Source organism: Garra rufa, chromosome 5 (genome assembly GCF_049309525.1).
Source record: "Garra rufa chromosome 5, GarRuf1.0, whole genome shotgun sequence".
Classification (NCBI taxonomy): Eukaryota; Metazoa; Chordata; class Actinopteri; order Cypriniformes; family Cyprinidae; genus Garra; species Garra rufa.
Genome location: NC_133365.1, coordinates 20,724,659 through 20,751,050, shown reverse-complemented (window position 1 = coordinate 20,751,050; position 26,392 = coordinate 20,724,659). Strand labels below are relative to the sequence as shown.

Genomic DNA, 26,392 nt, shown 5'->3' with positions numbered 1-26,392 from the left:
AATTAAGAGAAATGGGGTTAAAATAATGGCTATATATGTATTAATTCATCAGGTCAGTTCTGTACTGAAGATGTCAACGAGTGCGATTTGATGCCCAACTCCTGCCAGAATGGTGGTACATGCTTGAACACACAGGGAGGATACAACTGTGTGTGTGTGAACGGCTGGACAGGGGACGACTGCAGTGAGAACATCGATGACTGCGCAGATGCAGCCTGTCATGCAGGAGCCACATGTCACGATCGGGTGGCCTCCTTCCTGTGTGAATGCCCTCATGGGCGCACAGGTGTGAATAGTTTTTTTTTTCTCATGAATCATATGCATCATGGTTAGAGGCAGTCATTGTTATTAAGCATTAGCTTTTTTTTGTGAGTTTTGAGCAAATCCGCTGAAGAGAATTAATTTTTTTGGTTTAATGAACCACTCAATTCTGTTAAAAACCGCTTCCACAGAATAAAAAAAGGCAACTGCGACTTCATATCTCCCAATTAAATTTTTTTTTTAAGAATTGAGAGATATAAATTCTCAACTGCAAGTTGTAAAGTCAGTATTGCATGGTATAAACTCGTAATTGTGAAAAAAAAATTCAGAATTGTAAGATACAAATTGTGAGTTTATATCTCACAATTGTGACTTTTTTTCGCAGATGTGAGTTTATATCTCACAATTGTGACTTTTTTTCGCAGATGTGAGTTTATATCTCACAATTGTGACTTTTTTTCGCAGATGTGAGTTTATATCTCAGAATTCTGAGAAAAAGGCGAGAAGAAAAGTCAGAATGGCAAGATACAAACTCGCAACTCTGAGGAAAAAAGTTAAAATCGGGAGATATAAACTCACATTTGTGAGAAAAAAACTCAGAATTACGAGATATAAACTCGCAATTCGGAGAAATAGTCGCAATTCTTACTTTTTTCCTCAAAATTGTAAGTTAAGTCAGAATTGTGAGATAAAAACTTGCAATTCTGAGAAGGTGTTTTTCCCCCTCAGAATTGGACTTCATAACTCGCAATTGCTAATTATATTTCACAAATCTGAGAAAAAAAAGTTAGAATTGTGAGAAGAAAAGTCAGAATGGTGAGATATAAACTCAAATTTGTGAAAAAAAAATCTGAATTAAAAGTTTATATCTTGCAATTGTGACTTTTTTTGTAGTTTGTATTACACAGTTCTGAGAAAAAAATAGAAGAAAAGTGTGAGAAGAAAAGTCAGAATGGCGAGATATAAACTCGAATTACAAGCAAAAAAGTCAGAATTGTGAGTATTGTGAGTTTTTATCTCAGAATCCTGACAATTCTGAAAAAAAGCTACAATTGCAAGAAGAAAAGTCAGAATGGCGAGATACAAACTTGCAATTCTGAGAAAAAAAGTCAAAATTGCGAGATATAAACTTGCATTTGCAAGAAAAAAACTCAGAATCGAGAGATATAAACTTGCGATTCTGAGCACATATCAAATTGAACTCGCAATAACTAATTATATCTCACAGTTCTGAGAAAAAAGTTAGAATTGCAAAAAGAAAAGCCAGAATGGTGAAATTATGTCAGAATTTCTAGCAAGTTTATATATTGCAATTCTGAGTTTAAAAAAAAAGAATTCCGAGAAGAAAAGTGAGAATTGAGATATAAACTTGGAATTGTAAGAAAAAAAAAAGAATTGTGAGTTTATATCTTGCAATTCTGAGAAAAAACGTTGTGAAAAGAAAAGTCAGAAGTTTGTATTACGCAACTCTGAAAAAACTTCCATACATACAAGGCTTCCATACATTTCACTTATTTTTTTATTGGAGAAAAAAGTTGGAATGGGACATTAATTTGCTTGTTTTTTTAATCTGCTAAAATGCATTTATCATTTAGGACAGGGGTTTTCAACTCTGGCCCCTCGAGGTCCACTTTCCTGCAGAGTTTAGCTCCAACCTTGATCAAACTCACCTGCCTGTAACTTTCTAGTGATCCTGAAGACCTTGATTAGCTTGTTCAGCTGTGTTTAATTAGGGTTGAAGCTAAACTCTGCAGGAAAGTGGACCTTGAAGGCCAGAGTTGAGAACCCCAGATTTAGGAGGACACTTGCACATAGATTATATAATGTTAATATCCATGACCTAAGTTGATTAAATCTATTTAGATTTCACAAGGTCTTTAAAATCTGCCATACTGTTTAAAAAGCAGACGTTCACAAAGGTTTAATGTCATAAAATCCCGCACAAGCTAATCCTCACTGTGTCTCTCTGTGTTTCAGGTCTGTTGTGTCACCTGGATGATGCTTGCATCAGTAACCCGTGTCAGAAAGGCTCCAACTGCGACACCAATCCAGTCAACGGCAAGGCCATCTGTACCTGTCCTCTGGGTTACGTTGGGCCAGCCTGTGACCAAGACGTTGACGAATGCTCGCTAGGTAAGGAATGGCTGTTTATCGTTGCTTAGTGACACTAGTCATATAGTTACAACAATGGAATATTTTAACTGCAAATGTTAAAAGGGTGTTTTGTTCTCTTCTTTTTAGGTGCAAACCCTTGCGAACATGCTGGAAAGTGTATAAACACAAAAGGATCCTTCCAATGTAAATGTCTGCAGGGATATGTGGGAGCTCGATGTGAACTGGACATAAACGAGTGCATGTCAAACCCGTGCCAGAATGACGCTACTTGTTTGGATCAAATCGGAGGCTTCCATTGCATCTGTATGCCAGGTAAACAAAAGATCTGCTGCATTTAGGTTATCTAAATGCTGTCTATATATTACCCCATGCTGGTGATGTCATTACCTCACATGACCAACCTGTGAGCCAATGAATTGCTTCTGCTGGCTGTACTACATCAAGTTAATATATTCTGTTTATTTTACACAAAAGAAGCATTAATAGCATTGTTAAGACATGCTGAATTTTCTCGCTAAGTCTGGAGCTTATTCCCCTATGTTAATTGGCAGGGTACGAGGGAGTCTTCTGTCAGATCAATACCGATGAGTGCGCCAGCATGCCCTGCCTCAACAATGGGAAGTGCATCGACAAGATCAACAACTACCAATGCGAGTGCCCCACAGGTGAGCAAGCAGGGGTCAATCACCTCCCAGGACAGAACAGAGTGGAGAACACTAATCCTTGCCCTGAGGCGGGCTTACACAGCCCCGGCTAAAATGCTCTGAATAATCCATATGAAAGCTTCTGGAAAGTTAGAATTTCAGACAGTTTTTGCCTGAGCATGATGATATCTAGCAAAAATCTGCTTATGGTATTAATAGTGCTTTTATAGTACAGTGTCATTGTTTTTTTTTAACTAAAAGTAGTGCACAAATTATTCTATTAACTCATTTTTTTATATAAATAATATTAGAATATAGTAGATATATAAAAAAAATTTATTATCCCACACTATAAGAATACTTTTTCCCCTCTACTTTGATCCTTTGTCCAGTTCCAATGACGTGAAACTAATTTTGTTGATAATGTAGGTTTGTGAAAGGCTCTTCTTGTGGAAAAACAGCACATTTAGGATGCAGAGGAATTCATGCATAAATGAAAGGGGGTAGAACGGAGGTACAATATTAGGCATGATGAGGTTGTGTAAGGAGAGGGGCCTATGGGGACCCCCAAGAGTGGTGTTTTGGGAGGTGGTAAGCTGAAGAAGTGGAAGCTAGGCCCCTTTACTGTTTCAGATGGAAATCAGAGCTCCTTTTCAGCATGCGGCGCAGGGATCCTTTTCAGTAGTGTACACACTGAATCCATAGCAACCACAATGGGTGCTTTTTGAAATGTGGCATTTTAGAGGCTCGGAAGAAATTCCTGTTTTTCTGAAGATGCATGGGACAGATCTTGATTAGTGATGCCAGGGGGTCTCAGGGAATGGCATAAGCAAGTTCAGAATTTGTTATCAGGATTATCATTGTAATAATACAAGATGTGTAATTACTTTTCAAAGTGATTAGACTTGCAATTCTAACCTGGCGATGATAAAATGAAATATGTTTTATTTTTTCCCAAATTCCGTTTTTATTTATAATTTTTGTACAAAAACCTAAATTTTGACCGGCAATGTGTGTGTGTGTGTGTATATATATATATATATATATATATATATATATATATATATAATAAATGTGTATGTATATATATTATATATTCATATAATGTATACTATATATATATATATATATATATATAAATGCAATGCATGTGTGTGTGTTTATATATGCTCAGTACACCAGTGTTGTTTTTGACAACCATCTTAGATTTAGTCTTAGTCTTAGTCTTTTGGACTAAAATGCTTATTAGTTTTAGTCAAATTTTAGTCACTTCTATATTTGATAGTTTTAGTCCAATTTTAGTCGACGAAAAGTCAAAAAGGTTTTAGTCTAATTTTAGTCAAAAAAAGGGGAAAAAGTAGTCTTTTAACAAATTAATGTAGGTCAGTAAGTATTTTGCTGTTGGGTAGTGTCACTTATAAGTTGTGAAAATAGCAGATCTATAGTTCAACACATTGTGAGCTTCCGGATTGACTATTTTCACCAATAATTACAATAATGAAGGAATGGTTTTAGACATAAAAGACATATATTTGAAATACACCCATAGGTCCTCTCGCCGTTTGCGACCACCCTGTGTGCAAACTGCCGCCATCATGGTTAATCGTCTGTCTGTCTGAGTGACAACAATGTGACGTGTTGAGCACGTTGTGCGCTGCACGCCAGGTGGTGGGCGTAACCAAACAAGGATGGAATGCTAAAACACTTGCCATACTAGTATGGCAAAGAGTATTTAATGTTAAAATGGCTTGCCATAGCGGCAGATACTTTTTAGGTTTTAATTGGCATGCACAATAAGCAGAAATGTCATGCATTTTAAACGTCTGACGGACCACTCACTAACATTTTCGTCTATTCTCGTCTCGTCAATGAAAGCTCACACACGTCTCGTCATGTTTTAGTCATCAAAGAGCCATTTTTATCTCGTCATCGTCTCCTTATCATCATGAAAAAAAGTGCCTTCAACGAAATGATTTCGTCATCGTCATCGTTGATGAAAACAACACTGCAGTACACACACAATAAAATTTATTTTGGATGCGATTAATCGCAATTAATTGTTGCCCAGCACTAGTTAAATAAAAAAAAAAATCAAAAAGCATGTCTAATTAATTGAAATCATGAAACTTCCACAATTTAACAGCAGTTTATTAACAAAAATTACAGGTTTAAGAAATATGTTGTCTGGATTCAGTTTTAATGGTTTCACTAAATTGTAATAATCAAAAACATTTCTAATTAATTGATTTTATTAAAAAATAATTGATTAATTTATTTCTTTATTATTTTTGTGTATTTTGCGTATTTACATTTTTCTGGGGAAAAAAATCTGGTAAATATTCCTTAAAGAATATTTTTAAAATAATAATTTTACTAGCAGTAGTAGTACTGTCATTACATGAAGTAATATAGTTCTGTCATATTTTCTTCAAGTTAAACTGAACTTTTATTTTGATGGGATGCTGTGAAGATCCTTTAGTTTCTGTTTGTATATGATATAATGATAGTTTTTCTCAAAGGAAATTGGAAAATGATCATGAAGAACAGTTCTAGAGACTTTGTTTATGTGTTCGTGTGTTCATATTGAAGTAGGAGAACATGCAGGATTTATAAATAAATAGTATTTTTGTGGCTTAATATTCACAGACTCTAGTCCATATCAGGTTTTAGTTTAAGTGCACTGACCTACTTTTAATTTATACATCCAAACTTTGGCAAGTTCTGTGACATTCCGCATTATATAGTAAATTACATTTTTATGTCTGGATTCTGTGATTTCGTCCATGTTTTCGTGGAAATCATAGGTTCCCACTAAAGCCATATCTAAAGACCAGAATATCATAGATTCTGGAGCTAGGCTACGAAAAACCACTGCATAACAACAGTTTTCTTAAAAAAAATAAGTAAATAAATAAAAAAATTAGTTGTTTTATTGTTGCTTCAACTATGATAAATGTCCCATAAGTCTCCGCACTGATGGATTTGTAGCCCCTAATGTGTTCAGACTGTATATTTGAACAGCGGACGTCTTTAGCGAGGGATTAAAATAACTGAGGGAGAAAGCACAAATGTTGGGGGTTCCTGAGCGATGGGGTTGCTGAATAGCATGAGGTCAGGGGTTGCGTGGGGCTCTTTTGGTGAGACAGACTCAGAAAGGGGGGCAAAGGCTGGATGGGAGAATGCACATTGTGATGGAAAACTTCTACAGGACAAAGGAGGCAACCGGCATGGCTTGGCGTGCCACTGAATAGACAGTTCCTCTTTGTCTGGTGCCCTTGGTCAGGAGGCCTTGGAAGGTTTTTACCGCCATTTTACACCCTTCTCCCCCTTTCTCACTCTGATGGTTTGTTGAAAAGCAGCTTGAAAACCTGAGAGAGAGGGGTAAAGCTTGCAGTTGAGTATAAATGAATGCTAGGCGTGTTGTATAGACGAGTGTGGAGGAATGAAGAGGGTGCAAACCGGAGGAATCTTTGTATTGACCACCCCCTCCCCTTTCCTCTCGTCTCCCTCTCAGGATTCTCGGGTAGCCAGTGCCAGTTCGACATAGATGAGTGCGCCAGCACCCCTTGTAAAAATGGGGCCAAGTGTATTGATGGACCCAACATGTACACCTGCCAGTGCACTGAAGGTATGAAGACGCCATCATAAAAATATGAAATACATAAAACATTCTAAATCTGTTGTGAATATAATTTTTTGCAGCTCTGAAATATTTATTTGCCTATAAATTTCTCTCTGAGTCATGGAAAAACATGGAAATTCCAAAACCTAAATGTGAGGAAACTCATGTCATAATAAATATAATAAATGAATCTGTTTTCCTTTTTAGGATACACAGGGCAGCACTGTGAAACAGATGTCGATGAGTGTCTTTCCAACCCTTGTCACTACGGCACTTGTAAAGACGGCTTGGCGTCCTTCACCTGTATGTGCCGTGCTGGTTTTACGGGCCGTCTGTGTGAGATCAACATTAATGAGTGTCTCAGTCAGCCGTGCCAAAATGGAGGCACCTGCCAGGACCGTGAGAACGCCTACTTATGCATCTGCCCTAAAGGAACCGCAGGTGCCACTTTTACTGTAATGGTCAAACATGTAAACTTGTCCAGCTTGTCAAAAGCTCTTCTGGTTATTTACTTTAATTCTGTTTTGTGTAAACAGGTGCTAACTGTGAGATTAACCTAGACGACTGTCAAAGCAATCCTTGCGATTTTGGAAGATGCATTGACAAGATAAATGGTTACGAGTGTGCATGTGAACCAGGATACACAGGTGAGTGGTCTTAGATCATGTGTTTTAAAAAGCAATAGGCAATAAAATAGTCATATTAATTTAAAATGTGAGTTTAAGAAAATTAAGTTATTTTTTCACCCTATATGTGACCCTAGACCATAAAACCATAAAAGTAGCACGGTTATAAATATATATCAAAAATATAGATTTTTCTTTTATGCCAAAAAATATTAGGATATTAAGTAAAGATCATGTTCCATGAATATATTTTGTTCCTACCGTAAATATATTAACACTTAATTGTTGATTAGTAAAATTCACACCTAAAACTTCATTTAGACAACTTTAAAGGCGATTTTCGCAATATTTCGATTTTTTTATATCTCTGTCAAATATTGTCCTGTCCTAACAAACCATACATCAATGAAAAGCCTATTTATTCAGCTTTCAGATATATAAATTTCAGTTATAAAAAAATTACCATTATGACTGGTTTTGTGGTCCAGGGTCACATATACTATTCTTTTTTTCAAGATCTTAACAAGAAAAGATCGTTACAAATGTCTCCATACAACAGTCAATGATGACCATTGGCTATCATGCTTCAAAACGGTCTATAAAATATAAAAGGCCTGACTGAAATTTGCATCATTATTCACTGAAAATCTTGTGTGTCTGTATGTGGGTTTTTCTGCCTAAAATAGCTATCAATTACAAGTACACAAGAGATCTTTCACATTACAGTTAAAGAAAGTGATATACAATAGGTGTAAAACTGATCATTTTGATTGTTTTCCTACTATGAGAGAAAAAAAAAAAAAAGCAAATTAATATTTTCAATATTTTCTTATTGAATGCGATTAAAGGTGATTTTATGCAATATGCAGTCAACCCAAAATTTATTCGGACACCTTTAAAATTTCTCACATTATTACAGTTTATTCGCTATAGTTTAGAAAATGGTTATAATACACGACAATAACTCAAGAGTTAAAATTGTGTCAGAACAAATTCATCTTGATAATGTCAGATAACTGATAGAAAGCTATATAACGAAACTAAAGGTCAAAGTAAAATTTTTGGTCCCAAATTTTTATCAATTTTACTGGTAGTCCACTGCATGAAGAATTTTTGTGTAATATGTCACAGTTTACTTTATTTTGCTATCCTCACTTACATAAACGAACTATAGTGTCCTGCACCTACTAGCAAAACGTATAAAAAATTATATCTGGTGTCTGAATAATTTTTATTTTGACTGTTCATCAATTGTCCCATTTATTTTTTAAATCAGTTAAGCAAAAAAAAAAACACCCTGCATCCATTTTTATTGATCAACTCAATCACCTGTCAAGAAAAGCTCAGACTTTATGGATTCAGGTTACAGTTAAAAAATATCACATACGGATGTGTGGTCTAGCATGAAGTCTAGCATAGGGTAGCAAACGAAAAGAGTTATTTGTTTTCAATTTTTTTGTCTCCTCTAGAATTTCATAAGAGATCTAAACAATGTCTTAAACTGTTCTCCGATTTGCCAAGATACAAAAAGGCATTTCAACTCAAATATAATTTCTTTGCAAGACTATACTAACCACATTCATTGCATAACTCAAACTGCATGTCAACAAGTCTTATTTTTGTCTATTTTTAAGATTTTTAATAGAAACATCTGGGACAAAATTGATACTTAAATGAAACATACACCACCAAGTCATTTAAGCTTTGGAAAAGCCACTGCATATGTGGTTTCATCGTGGCAGTCTAGGTGGTATACTGAGCCCAGGTCTTTATCAGTGTAGGAGAGATGGGGAGTCAACAAAGAGTTCAGCAGGTGAGACAGGCAACAAAGCAGGGTGGGGAGAGACAGCTGGCCAGCGAGCACACATTCGGCCTGGGCCGTGGTGTTGGCTTACAGTCTCGCCCAATCCCCCGCCTGTGGAGCAGACACGCAAGCCAGCCCGCTCCCTCATTCAGCCAGAGATCTCCAGGACATCTGGGAGTTTGAAAGGAGAAAAGATTTGCAAAAGATTTGTGAAAGTCGATCTTTTAAAAGGGGGAAGTTGGCCGGTGCTTTAAAGACAAGTGACAAATGAAACCTCTGCCTTTATGCTGGCATTGCGTTCAGTGAATAGTGGTGCTGCCTAAAGTGGAGTCTAAAAGCTAGGCCTTAAGCATAGGATTTCAAGAAAAACAAGGAACGGCTAAATGAAAGTCGTTGATTCATGAGTTATTTTGACTAGCATACGACATATGACACTTTTTTTAATATAATTCGGTGTTGTTGTTTTTCTAGGGAAAATGTGTAACATCAACATTGATGAATGTGCCATCAACCCCTGTCACAATGGTGGAACCTGTGTTGATGGAGTCAATGGCTTCACATGTCTGTGCAGAGAAGGGTATCATGACACCACCTGCCAATCACAGCTCAACGAATGCCTTAGCAATCCCTGTGTCCATGGACACTGTGAAGACAAAGTCAATGGGTGTGTATTATTTACATGTAAAGCCTTTTAAAAGTTTGGGATCAGTAAGATTTTTTATGTTTTTAATGGTCTCTTATGCTTATCAAGGCTGTATTTATTTGATCAAAAATACAGAAAAATAGTCATATTGTGAAATATTATTACAATTTCTAATATTGGTTTTCTTATTTTAATATACTCCATCATTAATCCAGTCTTCAGTGTTACATGATCCTTCAGAAAGGATCCGTTCTATGCTGATTTATTATCAGTGTTGAAAATTGTGCTGCTTAATTTTTTTTTGCAACCTGTAATACTTTTTTCTTTGATTCTTTGATGAATAAAAAGGTAAAAACAGCATTTATTCAAAATAGAACTTTTTCCAACAATATGAGTCTTTACTATCACTTTTTATCTATATTACAACATCCTTACTGAAAAAAAAAAATTCTTATAAAAAAGAAAGAAAATAAAAAAGTACTGACCCCAAACCTTTGAATAGTAGTGTATATTGTAACACAAAATTTCTAATTTGAATAAACACTGTTCTTTTAAACTTATTTATGAAAGAATCTTGAAAAAGTATCACAGGTCCTAAAAAATATTAAGCAGCACAACTGTTTCCAACACTGATAATAAATCAGCATATTAGAATGATGACACTGAAGACTGGAGTAATGATGCTGAAAATTCAGCTTTGCTTCACAGGAATAAATTATATTTTACAGTATATATTAACATAGAAAACAGATTTTAAATGGAAATAATATTTCACAAAATTACAGTTATTTTCTGGATTTTTGATCAAATAAATGCAGTCTTGCAAAGCATAAGAAATTTCTTTAAAAAACATTAAAAATCTTACTCATCCCAAACTTTTGAACGACACTGTACATTGCCATTTGAAAGTTTGCCGACAATGTATTTATAAAAGAAATCAATAGTTTAAAGTTGTTTTTTGCATAATAAATCAAGATGGCCAATTGTGTTCCAAACCTTGCTAAAAACAAACAAACAAAAATATCTTAAACCAGCTTATGCTGATTTGGCTGGTCTTTTGGCTAGTTTTATAGTAGATTTGGCACTTTTGGAGACCAGATTGCGAGCCAGCTAAAACAGCTGAACACCATCTTTGCCAGACATTAGACCTTATACCAGCTAAGGCCAGCAAACCAGTTCAAGTCAGTTTAAGATATGATGGCTCAGCATGCCCATCAGCTGATCTAGACCAGATAGGACCAGGCAGAAACCACTTAGATGGTTTTAATTGGATCTTCCAGCAATGACAGACAACAAATGTAAAATGCAGATCTTGTTTCTTACAGATATAACTGTATTTGTGACTCTGGCTGGAGTGGTGTCAACTGTGACATCAATAACAATGAGTGTGAGTCCAACCCTTGTATGAATGGAGGCACCTGTAAGGACATGACCAGCGGATACGTCTGCACATGCCGCGCTGGCTTCAGCGGTTCGTATAATTCTTTCTTCTTTTAATGTACAGTCGTGGCCAAAAGTTTTGAGAATGACACAAATATTAGTTTTCACAAAGTTTGCTGCTTAACTGCTTTTAGATCTTTGTTTCAGTTGTTTCTGTGATGTACTGAAATATAATTACAAGCACTTCATACGTTTCAAAGGCTTTTATCGACAATTACATGACATTTATGCAAAGAGTCAGTATTTGCAGTGTTAACCCTTCTTTTTCAGGACCTCTGCAATTCGACTGGGCATGCTCTCAATCAACTTCTGGGCCAAATCCTGACTGATAGCAACCCATTCTTTCATAATCACTTCTTGGAGTTTGTCAGAATTAGTGGGTTTTTGTTTGTCCACCCGCCTCTTGAGGATTGACCACAAGTTCTCAATGGGATTAAGATCTGGGGAATTTCCAGGCCATGGACCCAAAATTTCAACGTTTTGGTCCCCGAGCCACTTAGTTATCACTTTTGCCTTATGGCACGGTGCTCCATCGTGCTGGAAAATGCATTGTTCTTCACCAAACTGTTGTTGGATTGTTGGAAGAAGTTGCTGTTGGAGGATGTTTTGGTACCATTCTTTATTCATGGCTGTGTTTTTGGGCAAAATTGTGAGTGAGCCCACTCCCTTGGATGAGAAGCAACCCCACTCATGAATGGTCTCAGGATGCTTTACTGTTGGCATGACACAGGACTGATGGTAGCGCTCACCTTTTCTTCTCCGGACAAGCCTTTTTCCAGATGCCCCACACAATCGGAAAGAGGCTTCATCAGAGAATATGACTTTGCCCCAGTCCTCAGCAGTCCATTCGCCATACTTTTTGCAGAAGATCAATCTGTCCCTGATGTTTTTTTTGGAGAAAAGTGGCTTCGTTGCTGCCCTTCTTGACACCAGGCCATCTTCCAAAAGTCTTGGCCTCACTGTGCGTGCAGATGCGCTCACACCTGCCTGCTGCCATTCCTGAGCAAGCTCTGCACTGGTGGCACTCCGATCCCGCAGCTGAATCCTCTTTAGGAGACGATCCTGGCGCTTGCTGGACTTTCTTGGACGCCCTGAAGCCTTCTTAACAATGCAGTGGGAAGTTTTTTTCGGGATTAAGTTAATTTTCATGGCAAAGAAGGATTATGCAATTCATCTGATCACTCTTCATAACATTCTGGAGTATATGCAAATTGCTATTATAAAAACTTAAGCAGCAACTTTTCCAATTTCCAATATTTATATAATTCTCAAAACTTTTGGCCACGACTGTACTGTAACTATGTGGTATGCCCTTTGACCCCCCACTCAAACACACCATGTCTTTCTAATGTTTGATTATAGGTCCCAACTGCCAAACAAATATCAATGAATGCGCCTCCAACCCTTGCTTGAATCAAGGAACCTGTATTGATGACGTGGCTGGATACAAATGCAACTGTTTGCTGCCTTACACTGGTATGAGTTTAGCTTCATCAATAACATTTTGAGAATGTTATTTGTGGATTGTGATATTTTTGTGACTCTTTAGCAGTTTGAGAGTTTGGGAATTGGGAAGTTAATAATTAATTACATCATATAAAAACAGTTTACCTGTATGTCATATGACGCTTAATCAACATCAGAGAACTGTGAACCTGCAAATGTGTTGTTAAATATGGAAATATTAACTCAAAATCTCAGGGGTGATTTTTAAGTACATATTTTACTTCAAAGGGATACGAGTGACAGAAATGTTTGAGAATGCCTGATGTAAACTATTTTAAGTACTGAGAGAAAAAAAGGTTACTTCTGGTTATATATATATATGTATAAGATATTTTTGAGACCATGATGACATATGACAATTAGCTTTCTTTCCTGTGTTGATGTATTTCCCATTAAAACAGGAAGTTGTGGTGGGCTTTTTCTTTTAAATAGCCAATACCTGTTGGCTTAAGACATAAACATGCTTATTATTCAATAAACAAAATTATTCACTAATTACAGGAAAGATTCTCATACAAATTTCAGAAATGCCTGAAAGTGAAAAGTGGTCTGTCAATATTTTTAGTGTATTTACAAGAAGAAAACATTTAGAATTTTTTTAAGCAAGTTTTGACTAATTTTAGGACCTTAAAGCTAAAATAAAGACAGTGTGGCTACTACTTTTTGTTAGTTTTACTATACTTAAACCACTTCAAATTATGAGTAGTAATTTAAATTCTGAGTAACAACAGATTGTCTTCTATCTATCTAGTCCCAGATTGTTGACAGTGGCCCCCAAGAGCTTTGCAAGTATCTCTGTTGACAATACAGGAAAACGTGTTTTCAACAGACGACACATTCTTTCCTATCAATGTGTTATTTGACAAAACAGATAATGATGTTCAGCCTCTGGAACAGAAATCATATTAATTCCCAGTGACTTTCTTTTTGGAAAAATCCACACAGCGCTATATCAAGAATAACAAAAATCTAGTCATACCAGGGTGGGAACAGTAGCCTGTCATGTTTCCTGTTTGCCCTACTTCCTCTCTCACAGAAACGCAAATGGCCAGACAATGGCAGGAAAACCTGCTGGCTTCCTGCAGGGGCCGGCCGTCGTGGAAACAGATAGGCCAAATGTGCTTTGCTTTGCTAGGACTGACAGGCTAATCTCCGACAGAGAAAAGAGGATTCGCAACAGAACCTGTAGTGAAACATAGGGTCACCTTCTAAATTTAGGCCTCCTTAGAGGAAGAACGTCTGCTAAGAGCATCTTAAATGTAAAAAAAAAACATGAAACGTGAAGGTTTTTAATGCTTTGTTTTCAGGTGAGAACTGTGAAACCCTGTTGGCCCCGTGTAGCCCTAAACCCTGTAAGAACGGAGGCGTGTGTAAGGAGTCCGAAGACTATGAGAGCTTCTCTTGTGTGTGTCCTGAAGGATGGCAAGGTACAGCGTTCACAAAACTAATGAGAAGTTCTGTCCTAGCATCAATATTATGCACATCTATATTCATACTTTGTTCTTTCCCTTAATTCTAGGCCAAACGTGTGAGGTGGATATCAACGAATGTGTTAAAAACCCTTGCCGAAATGACGCCATCTGTCAAAACTCCATTGGCAGCTACAAATGCAATTGCAAGTCAGGCTACACGGGTCGCAACTGTGAGACAGACATTGACGACTGCAAGCCTAGTGAGTGTCCCATTTCAGCTTTAATTTAGTCATGATGTTTAGATCTTGTCTTGATGTCTAACCCTGTCCTTTTTCTACCTTTAGACCCTTGCAGTAACGGTGGCTTTTGCAAAGATGCTGTGAATGCCTTCACTTGCACCTGCCTACCAGGTTTCCGGGGCAGCAGATGTGAGGAGGACATTAATGAATGTGACAGCAACCCGTGTAAAAACGGTGCGAACTGCACTGATTGTGTGAACAGTTACACCTGTACCTGTCCACCTGGATTCAGTGGGATTCACTGTGAGAACAACACACCTGACTGTACTGAGAGGTAACAACTGCAATCCTATTTGTATTAGTTCTCAAGTGTAAATACTGACAACCGTTACAATTAAGAGGCAACATGACAAACCCATCTCCACTCTTTTAGAAACACATATCAACAAAGCAGTAACAGATATGTACCACAGAACAATTGGCCAACCTAAAATCCAAACCCTATACTCCATTTCTGCACAACAATAGAGGTATCAATGTGCAAACTTACAAAGCAAGGGTTCATGAAATAGGAGGAAAAAAAACTCTACGAGGGGACATAATAATACCAAATACATTGGATAGAAACAATCATCCCTAAATATACTGTATTCACAAAGTGCAACATGGTAAAAGTACACAGAAAATCCCCAGCTACTAAATATGCTGAAAAAATGCTGAAAAGAATTTTATTGAATCAAATTTCAGAGCTAAATGATTTGTCAATATTTTTAGTGCATTTTTGTGAAGAAAAGTTTTTATTTGTCTATAAAATCTTGATGCATTTCAGGACCTTAAAGCTAAATAATGACATAAAAACTATTTATTTGTAAGCTGAATAATTAAAAGCCTTAAAAGCTAAACTTTTTTTTTACCTTTTTCACAGTCTTCAAATAGCTTCAATGTGGATACTACTTTTTGTTAGTTTTACTATACTTCAACTACTTTAAATTATGAATAGTTTGTATCTTGTCAAGTTACAATTTGAAAGTCAGAAACTACAGACAAAAATAAAATTTGTACAAATACATGCTGTTCTTTTGAAGCTTAAATTTGTCAAAGGATCCTGAAAATGTGTCATGGTTTCCACAAAAATATTAAGCATCACAACCATTTTCATTGATAATAATGATGAGCAGTAAATCAGCATATTAGAATGATTTCTGAAGGATCACGTGACACTTAAGACTGGAGTAATGATGCTGAATATTCAGCTTTGCCATCACAGGAATACATTTCATTTTAAAATATATTAGAATAGAATTGTAATAGTATTTTACATTATTACATGTATTTACTCTATTTTTGATCAAATAAATGCAAGCATAAGAGACTTTTCGAAAACATTAAAAACCTTACAATTTTGAACACTAATGTACTTTGCAATGTCATTCTGACATGCAAGAGAGAATAAAATAGTATGCCGCCATACAACATGGCTATCATGAAACCACTGATTCCAGCTGTTTTCAGAGTCTCATTGTTAAAGTCTAGCCTTGCCATTCAACTAATCTGCCTCATTGTAAAGTGTACCAGAAAAAACCCTCTAGCACTCCTTCCTCTGTTGTCCATTGGTGCCCCCTCTGGTAAACAAATGACAATGCACTCGGAGAAGCATCACATCCCATTATACTGTGTATTACCTTAGAAAGTAAATTATGTTAAATGAACGTAGTAATGATTTTTATTTTATTTTATTTATTTTTTCAAACAGCTCTTGTTTTAATGGCGGCACATGTGTGGATGGCATCAACAGCTTCACTTGCCTGTGCCCAAAGGGGTTCACTGGAAACTACTGCCAGCATGACATCAATGAGTGCGACTCCAGACCCTGCATGAATGGAGGCACCTGTCAGGACAGCTATGGCACATACAAGTGCACCTGCCCTCAGGGATACCACGGCCTTAACTGCCAGGTAACAAATCACAGACAAAACTTAGTATGTATCCATCATAGCTTATAGTGTTTCCTTGTTGATTCTGTAGTATAATTAGCTGGAAATTTAATATTTGGATTCTATTAATTCCACATTTTTTAGTCAATGTCACTAATTAAAAAATGTATGACTTTACATATTGATCTGTCCCTGAACTTTTGGATTTTCATAGCCATGTTTAATCACATTTCATAGATGGACTTTTATTTTAGAAAATGGACAAGAACTTTCAAACAGTGTTATATTTTACAGTTTCACAAAGTTAACTGTCCTCTTGATGCAGGATAAATCGTCACCTTAGAATTATAAGGTTCTATCTGCATTCTGAGCACTTTTGAGATACTGAGCTTTAAAAATTTTGCATTCCATAGACTTCTGTAGATAGAACCATTTTTGTTTTCTAAATTAAAAGGCCCAAAATGTACACAACTTACAAAAGAAACATAAAATAATATAAATAAGTTGTCAAAGAATAAAAATATGTGAATTACTCAATTTTGACAAAAATGTCAGATAGAACCTTATAATTCTAAGGTGATGAAATGTCAATATAAATATACACTGCCATTCAAAAGTTTGGGATCAGTAAGATTTTTTTATGTTTTTATGTCTCATTGTCACAAAGGCTGTGTTTATTTGATCAAAATACTAAAAAAAATGTAATATTGTGAAATATCATTACAATTTAAAATAATGTTTTTTTTATACTTAAAATTCTAATATGAAAATATTAAGCAGCACAACTGCTTCCAACATTGATAATAAATCAGCATATTAGAATGATTTCTGAAGGATCATGTGACACTGAAGACTGGAGTAATGATGCTGAAAATTCAACTTTGGATCAAAGGAATAAATTATATTTTAAAGTATATTAAAATATAAGACCGTTATTTTAAATTGCAATAATATTTCACAATATTACAGTTTTTTCTTGTTTCGTTCAGTTAAATAAAATGCAGCCTTGATGAGCATAAAGTTTTTTAAAAAACATTAAAACTAAACTTTTGAAAGGCAGTGTGTAGAACTTAATTTATTTATTTTAAAATAATTATACAAGTAACATTTATAAATAAAATGTATGAATCGATAAAACGTTTCAATTGTAATTTTAATATTTAATTTTAATCATATAGACTTATTTCCTTTTTTTCAATTTTCTAAACTCTCTAATTAAAATATAATTCTTTTTTTTTTTTTTTCTCTCTCTTTATTTTATGCTTGGAATATGCTTGGTTTGATGTAGCATCAAACACTGTTATAGTCAACAGAATGCATCATTTAATTTACCTGCCTTTTTTACAGTAACTTTAATTCCAGAAGTATTTTTACCATAGATATTTTGTTATTGTTAAACAATTATAAGCTACGAGCCAAACTGTTTTTGTATATTATTGTTAAACCAATATTTTCTGTTAAATAAATGAATTGATAAAATTATCAATAATTCATATCAGCGCTTAATGTCAAATACTATAAAATAAAATGAAATATTCATTATTACTTTAAAAGATAAAATGTTAAGAGATAAGAGATGAGAGATTAAATGTGAACACTGGATGAATTCCTGCCTTGCAGGAGCTGGTGAACTGGTGTAAGCCATCTCCCTGTAAGAATGGAGGTCTCTGCAGACAGAGTGGCACTAGGTACAGCTGCCAGTGTCAGACAGGCTGGACTGGTTTATACTGTGACGTCCCCAGCGTTTCTTGCGAGGTGGCCGCCAAACAGCAAGGTAAGTTTGTTCCCATATATGCACTTAAAATACGTTTGCCAATTACCATACATTTCTTCTGGTTTACAAATCTGCTGTGATGTTTGCTTCTTCCACATTTAGGTGTAGAGGTGGCTCGTTTGTGTCGTAACTCTGGCCAGTGTCTGGATGCTGGAAACACACACTATTGTCACTGTCAGGCCGGATACACGGGCAGCTACTGTGAGGAGCAGGTGGATGAATGCATTCCCAATCCTTGCCAGAATGGAGCAACCTGCACTGACTACCTGGGCGGCTATTCCTGTGAAGTAAGTAAAGAAAAAATCTAGTGGTTAGGGACCGAGGTGTCTAGAAAAAGACACTTCAGGTTAATGCCCGCTAAATCTCCCTTCTTTGTAAAAGAATTGCTTGTTTGGCAAAGAAGGAAGAAACCGCCAAGTAAACAGAAACAGGCTTGTTTTATGTTCGGCATTAATTCGCCTCGCTCTTTCTCTCGTTTCTTGAAGTGCGTGCCAGGTTATCATGGAGTGAACTGCTCTGATGAGATCAATGAGTGTCTGTCTCAGCCCTGCCAGAATGGAGGCACATGCATCGACCTGATCAATACCTACAAATGCTCATGTCCCCGGGGAACACAAGGTCAGCTATCACTTCCTCCTCTGGTTTGCTCTTTTTGCCCAATCCACACTTCATTAATTAGGTCTTAACTGTTATCAGCAGGCTTAGACGTTTCTCTCTGATTGATGTAGTCATGCTTAATTACAGCTCATAGATGGACTTTTATTTTATGAATTGGACAGAAACTTTCAAACAGTGTGTTACATCACTTTCTCTTTTAACCCTTTAGCACGTACGATCACACCCGTGTGATTTGTCTTGGCTGGTCCCTGATGCATACGATCACACCGGTGTGATTCGAACTTCGCCGCATCACGTCATCAGCTGCTGAATTCAAATCGGTTTTGGCGCTTTAACTGGCGCTGAGCCAGATCGGACACGCTGAGTGCTTGTCATATTATTACAACTATTCAGTGTTTTCAACCGCATAATGCTTATTTTTGGTTTCAGACATTTAAATACACATAAGTACTTGCAAAACCATACATTTATAGTTTGTAAAATACACACTGAAGTCTATGGAAGCGGCAATAATGATCCTACAAATATATCCTGACAACATATTTTATTGATATCATATACAGATTATGTAGGTAACTATAAAGTTCACTCTCCTCTTCTCCCAGCTCACCAGAGACTTACTTAAATGTCTTTCGGGAGGAGAGGATGAATTTGCGTGTCTTAATTCCCACAGCTTGGATTCAGCCTGAACAAACATGGCGGCGCCCATCACCCAGTATAGATCAACTAACGCGGTCATTATAAAAGTGTCTTAACTTTTAAATACATTTACTTGCACATATTTCGAAATCGGAACATCAGATATTTCATAATATAGTGAGCATACTTGTGAATATTAATAATAAAAAAGGAAAAACGAAATAAAAGCGATCCATGTGTCTTACAGTGCTATTGTGGCTGCGGTGTGTCACATGACGTGTCGCCATGGAAACAGTAATGCGAAACATTCTAAAATAACGGTCGCCTAAAAAAAACTCACTCTTTGGGGTTGGATAGAATATTTTAAACTCACGTGTGAAAAGGTTAAGTCAAGTTGTTTCATTCCAAATCAGCTACGTTCACACTGCACCTTAGTGCTCAATTATTTTGCTCGGATGCAGTTTTTTTGTATAGCTGTTCACATTGTTGTTTTAAATGTGGCCATATCAGATCATGGTTCAGAATGGCCTGCATGTGCAAAAGAACATTACATACAGGGTTGCCAGGTTTTCACAACAAAATCTGCCCAATTGCTTTTCAAATCTAGTCCAAAACTAGCCCAATCGCGTCCCAGGAGGTAAATGTCGTGTTAGTGGCATCACATCAACCCATGGAGTTGAAAAACAACCTACGGCAACAGTGGAAAAGTAGCCCAATTCTGCAGGAAAAGTGTGGACTTGGCAACACTTGCGCACTGCGCTGTCATATAAATATGGAGGACATAAAGTAAGCGATTATGCATTATCATGTGATTTGCCACAGAATCCAGCAAAATTACACACAGACAATATGAAAAATAAAGACAAGAATGTGATAGAAGAGCAGCGGTCGCATAGCGAAACATCTGAGCTGTATCAGATTTAGTTTTCTGATTAGATTTCATATTGCCTGCACATAATTTAGCCAGCAGATTACAATATAAATGAATGCATAATTGCTTACTTGTCCTCCGTGTTTACTACCGTATGACGCGTGCTGTGCAAATGTTGCCAAGCCCATAGTTTTTCTTTTGGAATTGGGCTACTTTTTCACTGTTGCTGCGGGTTGCTTTTCAACTCTGTGGGTTGAAGTGACCCCACTAACGTGATATTTACCCCCAGGAACACAATTGTGCTAGTTTTGGACTAGTTTTAAGAAGTGATTGGGTGGATTTTGTCGTGAAAACCTGGCAACACCGTTTGTATTTTTTTTTTTTTTGCGCATACGGGTCAGTTCAGGACTATGATCCGTTCACACTGAAAATCTGCAATGTAGACAGCTATACAAAAAAAAATCTGGTCTGAGAGAATTTTACACTAATGACTATTATGCTGCCTTAAACGACAACTGTCTATGTAGGCAGTATTCAAGCAATGTAGCTCACTAGGTTTTAGAATAGAGCCTATATTTATAAGCTTTTATAACCTTTCCTCTTCGCTTCTCTCTCAGGTGTGCACTGCGAGATCAACATTGACGACTGCACACCTTTCACCGACCCCATCACCCAGGAGCCCAAATGCTTTAACCATGGCCGCTGTGTGGACCGTGTGGGTGGGTACCACTGCATCTGCCCGGCCGGATATGTGGGGGAACGCTGTGAGGGTGACGTCAACGAATGCTTGTCCAACCCTTGTGACCCTCGTGGCACGCACAGCTGCATCCAGCTCACAAACAACTACCGCTGCGAGTGTCGCACTGGATATACAGGTACAGCACAGGCTACTTGGGACCATTGTACTTTGTTTTTGAGACTAATGCCACATTCTGATTCTGATTCCAATGTGTAGTAACTTTGTTTGTGTTTCGCTACAGGTCAGCGCTGTGACAAGGTATTCGATGGCTGTAAAGGGAAACCCTGCCGTAATGGAGGCACCTGTGCTGTGGCTAGTAACACTCCTCATGGCTTTATCTGCAAATGTCCACCGGTTAGTCATAATTTCTGATATATTTAGCCATGGTCTGGAAATAAAATAAAATAAAATGATTGATTTCTGAAAGATCATATGACACTGAAGTAGGGCTGGGCCGATAAACGATATCATATCGAATCGCGATAAAATGCATGTTAATAACGATGATAAGCTCTAGACATTTTTTGCTCGATATGGATTAATCTAAGAGTGTGCACGTCAAAGTACAAAGTTCATTTCCTACCACACTTTGCGAAGCAAACTTAACACCAGGATGACAAAAAAAAAAGAGTGGAAGCAGCAACGAAAGTGAATTTAACCTCGAGTTATTTAGATGTTGAAATTGTCGACAAAAAAAGTAGCACGAATTCCGTTATGTAAGTGGTTTGGCTATCTGAAAAGTGACTCTCAGCTCAGCTTAGAGTTTGGCACGATTGTTAAAACTGAAACCGAAAGCAAAACACGCACGCGCATTCAACAGCAATTTAAATCCCCCTTGTATAGAGAGTGACTCCCCAATGCACGCAAATTAGGCTACATGACATATCTAGGCTGTTATTAGTATGTAGGCTATAATAGGTTGTGTATGTCTATAGCTCTGTATCATGCTTGAAATATTCGGTCTCTGTTTGCACTTTGAATATTTAGAGAGTAGCCTACTTTGCACTTAATATGATTAAGAAAGAACTGTGTCGTAATCTTTTGTTATTTATACTGTAGATTGTTTCAAAATGCTGTGGTTGCCTTTAATTTAAATACCTCAACCTATAATAGAGAAAATAAACAATTGTGTTAATAATAAATAAATAAATAAATAATTGTGTTACAAATTATGTTTTTACAATAATTTTATGTTTACATTTTGTACATTTACTCTCAGCTTATATCGAAATATATATCGTTATCGTTCAATATGGGAAAAAATTACATTTTTGCCATATCGCCCAGCCCTACACTGAAGACTGCAGTAATGATGCTGAATATTCAGCTTTACCATCACAGAAATAAAATACATTTTAAAAACATTTTAAATTGTAAATAATTTTAACAATACTGCCGTTTTTCCTGTATTTTTGATCAGATAAATGCATTAGCTATAGATTTGCTAAAAATGTTTAACTTTTACAACTTTTACAATTTTACAACTTTTGTATATCTCATTTAGGGTTTTACAGGCTCGACCTGCGAGTATGATGCTCATGCCTGCGGGAGTCTCCACTGTAAAAATGGCGGTACGTGTGTTTCTGGTCACAAGAGCCCCAAATGCCTGTGCACGCCTGCGTTCACTGGTCCTGAGTGCCAGTATCCCACTGAAGGTCACTGTACCACCAATCCATGTTACAATGGAGGCACGTGTGAGTATATCTCAGAGGCCCCGTACTACCACTGCATCTGTCCTACTGGCTTCAATGGCCTCGTCTGCCACATCCTGGACTATAGCTTTCCAGGTGGCCCTGCTCGAGATATCACACCTGCTCCAGGAGTGCCAGAGAGATGCGAGTTACCAGAGTGTGAGAACAAGAAAGGCAATAAGATCTGTGACAGCGCATGTAATAATTACGCCTGTGACTGGGATGGAGGGGACTGCTCGCTGAACTTCAACGACCCGTGGCAGAACTGTTCGGCTGCGCTGCAGTGCTGGCGCTATTTTAATAACGGGAAGTGCGATGAACAGTGTCACAATGCTGGATGTCTCTATGATGGATTTGACTGCCAGAGAATGGAGGGCCAGTGCAAGTAAGTGCTATTTGAGATTTTTTTAACAAGTTTCTGTGAAAGGTACAAGTTGCATGTTTGTAATCATAGTTTGAAGCTAAAATGATCATGCTTTAGGGCATTAGTTCACACAAAAAAGTTGTCGTTCCAAACCCGCAAGACCTTCGTTTATCTCTGGAACACAAATTAAGATATTTTTGATGAAATCTGAGAACTTTCTGACCCTGCATAGACAGCAACACAACTAAAGCATTTAGGCCCAGAAAGGTGCTCTCGTGAATGCCGACAGACAGTGACAGAGAAGAGATTAAATTGTTTAATAAAGTCTTTATTTTTGTATTCTCGTAACTTTATAAATTACGGTTAACCCACTGATGTCACATGGACTATTTTAACAATGTCCTTACTACTTTTCTGTGCCTTGACCGTAGTTGTTCCCTTGCTGTCTTAGGGTTTTTACCATTTAAAATAATCTCAGATTTCATCAAAAATATTTAAATTTGTGTTCTGAAGATGAATGAAGGTCTTACAGGTTTGGAACAACATGATGGTGAGTAGTTAATGACATAATTTTCATATTTGGGTGAACTATCCTTTAAGAGACATAGCCAGGGAGTTTTAGTTTGAAATCTTACCCTTTTTTAAAAAAAAGAATGAAAAATTTTTATTATAATTTTGACACAGCTGGAAAATTTTTAAGTTGGAGGAAAATTATTTGGAAAATTCAGTAAAATGATTTAGGAAAATTATTAGGAAAAAGTCCATATTTTGTAGTTAAAAATGTAATTAGCTTTCAGCTAATTATAATTTAGATAACAAACATTTCTTTAACATTGTTACTGATTGAATCTGCCTGTGAGATCAACTGTTTAAGACTTAAAATATATAAATAAAAACATTTACTGAAATAAAGTGAATGATATATATAATAATAATTTATTTATTAACATATTAATACATATAAATAAATAACATATTTATTTTATTTTATGCAACCTTTCTCATTTTTAGAGAGACCTCTAACAGGTCAAAATCAGGTCCACAAGCTTGTCAAGACCAGCTTGGACCAGTTTAGAAAGCTAATGGCCATAAACGACCATCATTGACCATCTTAGACCATCTAGAAATCTTATAAAACCAGAATCAAAAGCTTTTTCCCTCTGCTTTCCAGAATGAACACCATATCTAAACTCTGCTCTCCTCTCTCATAGTCCACTCTACGACCAATATTGCAAAGACCACTACGCAGATGGCCACTGTGACCAGGGCTGCAATAATGCAGAATGTGAATGGGACGGGCTGGACTGTGCCAACAACATACCCGAGAAGTTAGCTGCTGGACTCCTGGTTGTGGTGGTGCACATTTTGCCAGACCAGCTCCGAAACAACTCCTACGGATTTCTGCGGGAGCTCAGCCGAGTGCTGCACACAAACGTGGTTTTCCGGCGCGACAGCAAGGGTGGGGAAATGATCTACCCATATTACGGCAACGAGCAGGAGCTGAGAAAGCACAACATCAAACGATCGCTAGATGGCTGGAACGATGCTTCAAGCGACGTCCTGAGCTCCGTAAAAAGCAGCATTTACAACATAGTGGTGGAAGGAGGGAGAAAACGCAGAGAACTGGACGAGATGCAGATCAAAGGGTATGTGTGTGACAGTTGAGGCCTCATATGCTTTTAAGGATTAGTTCGTTTGCAGAATAAAAATTTCCTGATGATTTACTCACCCCTTTGTCATCCAAGAGGTTCATGTCTTTCATTCTTTAGTCGAAAAGAAATGAAGGTTTTTGAGGAAAACATTCCCCATGAAGTGAACTTCAATGAACTTCAGATCCCAGCCAAGGAATAAGGGTCTTATCTAGCAAAACAATCGTCATTTTCTAAACAGAAAATAGAAATGTATATACTTTTTAACCATAAATGTTCATCTTGCAACCTTCAAGCCATTGGTCACCATTGAAGTCCACTATATGGAGAAAAATCCTGAAATGTTTTCCTCAAAAACCTACATTTCTTTACGACTGAAGAAACAAAGACATACATCTTGGATGACATAGGGCTGAGTAAATGATCAGGAATTATTTACTCTAATCCTTTCAGAATATGTTTTAATAAAAACCATGCTTTTGATTTCCATCAGATCGGTGGTGTATCTCGAGATTGACAACCGCCAGTGCTACCAACAAACCTCGGAATGCTTCCAGAGTGCAAACGATGTGGCGGCTTTCCTCGGAGCTCTGGCTTCCAGCGGCAATCTGAATATGCCTTACGTCATCGAGGCCGTCACAAGTGAGTATTTGGCACGAGCATTGTCGTGTGCCTCACGTCTTCCCATAATGCCCTTAATCAAGACTAGGCCTCCCATCTTACTCAATGTATTCAGCACCAACCCCCCCCCTCCCCAACCTTTAACCCCACTACCTCCTACCGCGGATTACAGGGATCACTTTGAAGTTTGTGCGTTTCTTCCTTATAACAATGAAGCAAATGTTCTTTGTGCATTAGACAGACAAAACAATCAATGCGGCAGTCTGAGGGCAGATCCGCTGGCTCCAGGCAGCAAAAATAGTTAATTGATGCAAATCATGTCAACTCATTTGGCCCAACAAGACACTCTCACGTGCGTGCATATAACCCATTCATGTTTGAATCGAAAATGATGGGGGCTGCTGCAACCTTAACCTTGTTGAATGTACCTGGACTTAATGCATCTCCAAGGGTTTAGGTGAGCAGAGTTTATCATTTCAAAATCGTTAGTGGAGAGAGCATGAAAAAAGAGAGGAGAAAAATTGATCGGGAGTGTGCTAGAAGTTGGGAGTCTTTGTTATCTCGAAAATCCTAATAAATCCTTCGTCTTTACAGCTTAAAGTGTGCGCGGTAATTTGAAGTTCATTAATCCCTCCTTTTTTTCCCTTAAAGAAGAACTGGTAAAGTTGTCTCCTGGTACCCTGGGCTGAGAAAGGGGAGAGGAGGTGTTCTTTCTCTTCTCTTTTTTTCTGTCGTCCTCCTTTTCTTATTTGCCAGCTCCTTCTTTTTGATGAGAAGCGGTTAGCAATTCTGATTACCACAAACGCGTGCCTCATTCTAGTTTGTCCGCCCATCTCAAGCAATTTGTGTCTCATCGTTGCGTGAGGAACATCTTCTCGTCCCTTCTGTGGGTTTGACATGTCAACTGCTGTGTCTGTGACAGGTAAGATTGATGGACCGACACCTATAGAGCTCTATCCCGTCTACGTGGTTCTGGCAGGACTGGCACTGCTGGCCTTTGTCGCTGTGGGAATGGTCGCCTCCCGAAAACGTCGCCGTGAACATGGTCAACTTTGGTTTCCGGAGGGTTTCAAGACCAGCGAGCCCAGCAAGAAAAAGAGGAGGGAGCCGGTCGGCGAAGACTCCGTTGGTCTGAGGTCAGTCGCATTTTTTTGGCGTTTCAGGTTTGAAGGGACAAACT

General features: G+C 37.3%; 1 protein-coding gene across 1 annotated transcript in view; it reads left to right on the top strand.

Annotated features, from left to right (window-relative positions):
• Positions 1-26,392, top strand: part of notch1b (notch receptor 1b) — a 60,925-nt gene that overhangs the window by 25,679 nt on the left and 8,854 nt on the right. The window contains exons 6-28 of the mRNA XM_073839520.1: positions 53-286; positions 2,239-2,394; positions 2,503-2,688; positions 2,928-3,041; positions 6,535-6,648; positions 6,850-7,083; positions 7,179-7,289; positions 9,544-9,736; positions 11,041-11,186; positions 12,518-12,631; positions 13,969-14,088; positions 14,181-14,333; positions 14,418-14,646; positions 16,066-16,267; positions 17,867-18,020; positions 18,123-18,307; positions 18,506-18,638; positions 20,766-21,023; positions 21,129-21,241; positions 22,392-22,963; positions 24,154-24,588; positions 25,085-25,233; positions 26,135-26,348. Coding sequence (XP_073695621.1) covers positions 53-286; positions 2,239-2,394; positions 2,503-2,688; positions 2,928-3,041; positions 6,535-6,648; positions 6,850-7,083; positions 7,179-7,289; positions 9,544-9,736; positions 11,041-11,186; positions 12,518-12,631; positions 13,969-14,088; positions 14,181-14,333; positions 14,418-14,646; positions 16,066-16,267; positions 17,867-18,020; positions 18,123-18,307; positions 18,506-18,638; positions 20,766-21,023; positions 21,129-21,241; positions 22,392-22,963; positions 24,154-24,588; positions 25,085-25,233; positions 26,135-26,348 — 4,519 coding nt within the window. The remainder of the gene's footprint in view (positions 1-52; positions 287-2,238; positions 2,395-2,502; positions 2,689-2,927; positions 3,042-6,534; positions 6,649-6,849; positions 7,084-7,178; positions 7,290-9,543; positions 9,737-11,040; positions 11,187-12,517; positions 12,632-13,968; positions 14,089-14,180; positions 14,334-14,417; positions 14,647-16,065; positions 16,268-17,866; positions 18,021-18,122; positions 18,308-18,505; positions 18,639-20,765; positions 21,024-21,128; positions 21,242-22,391; positions 22,964-24,153; positions 24,589-25,084; positions 25,234-26,134; positions 26,349-26,392) is intronic.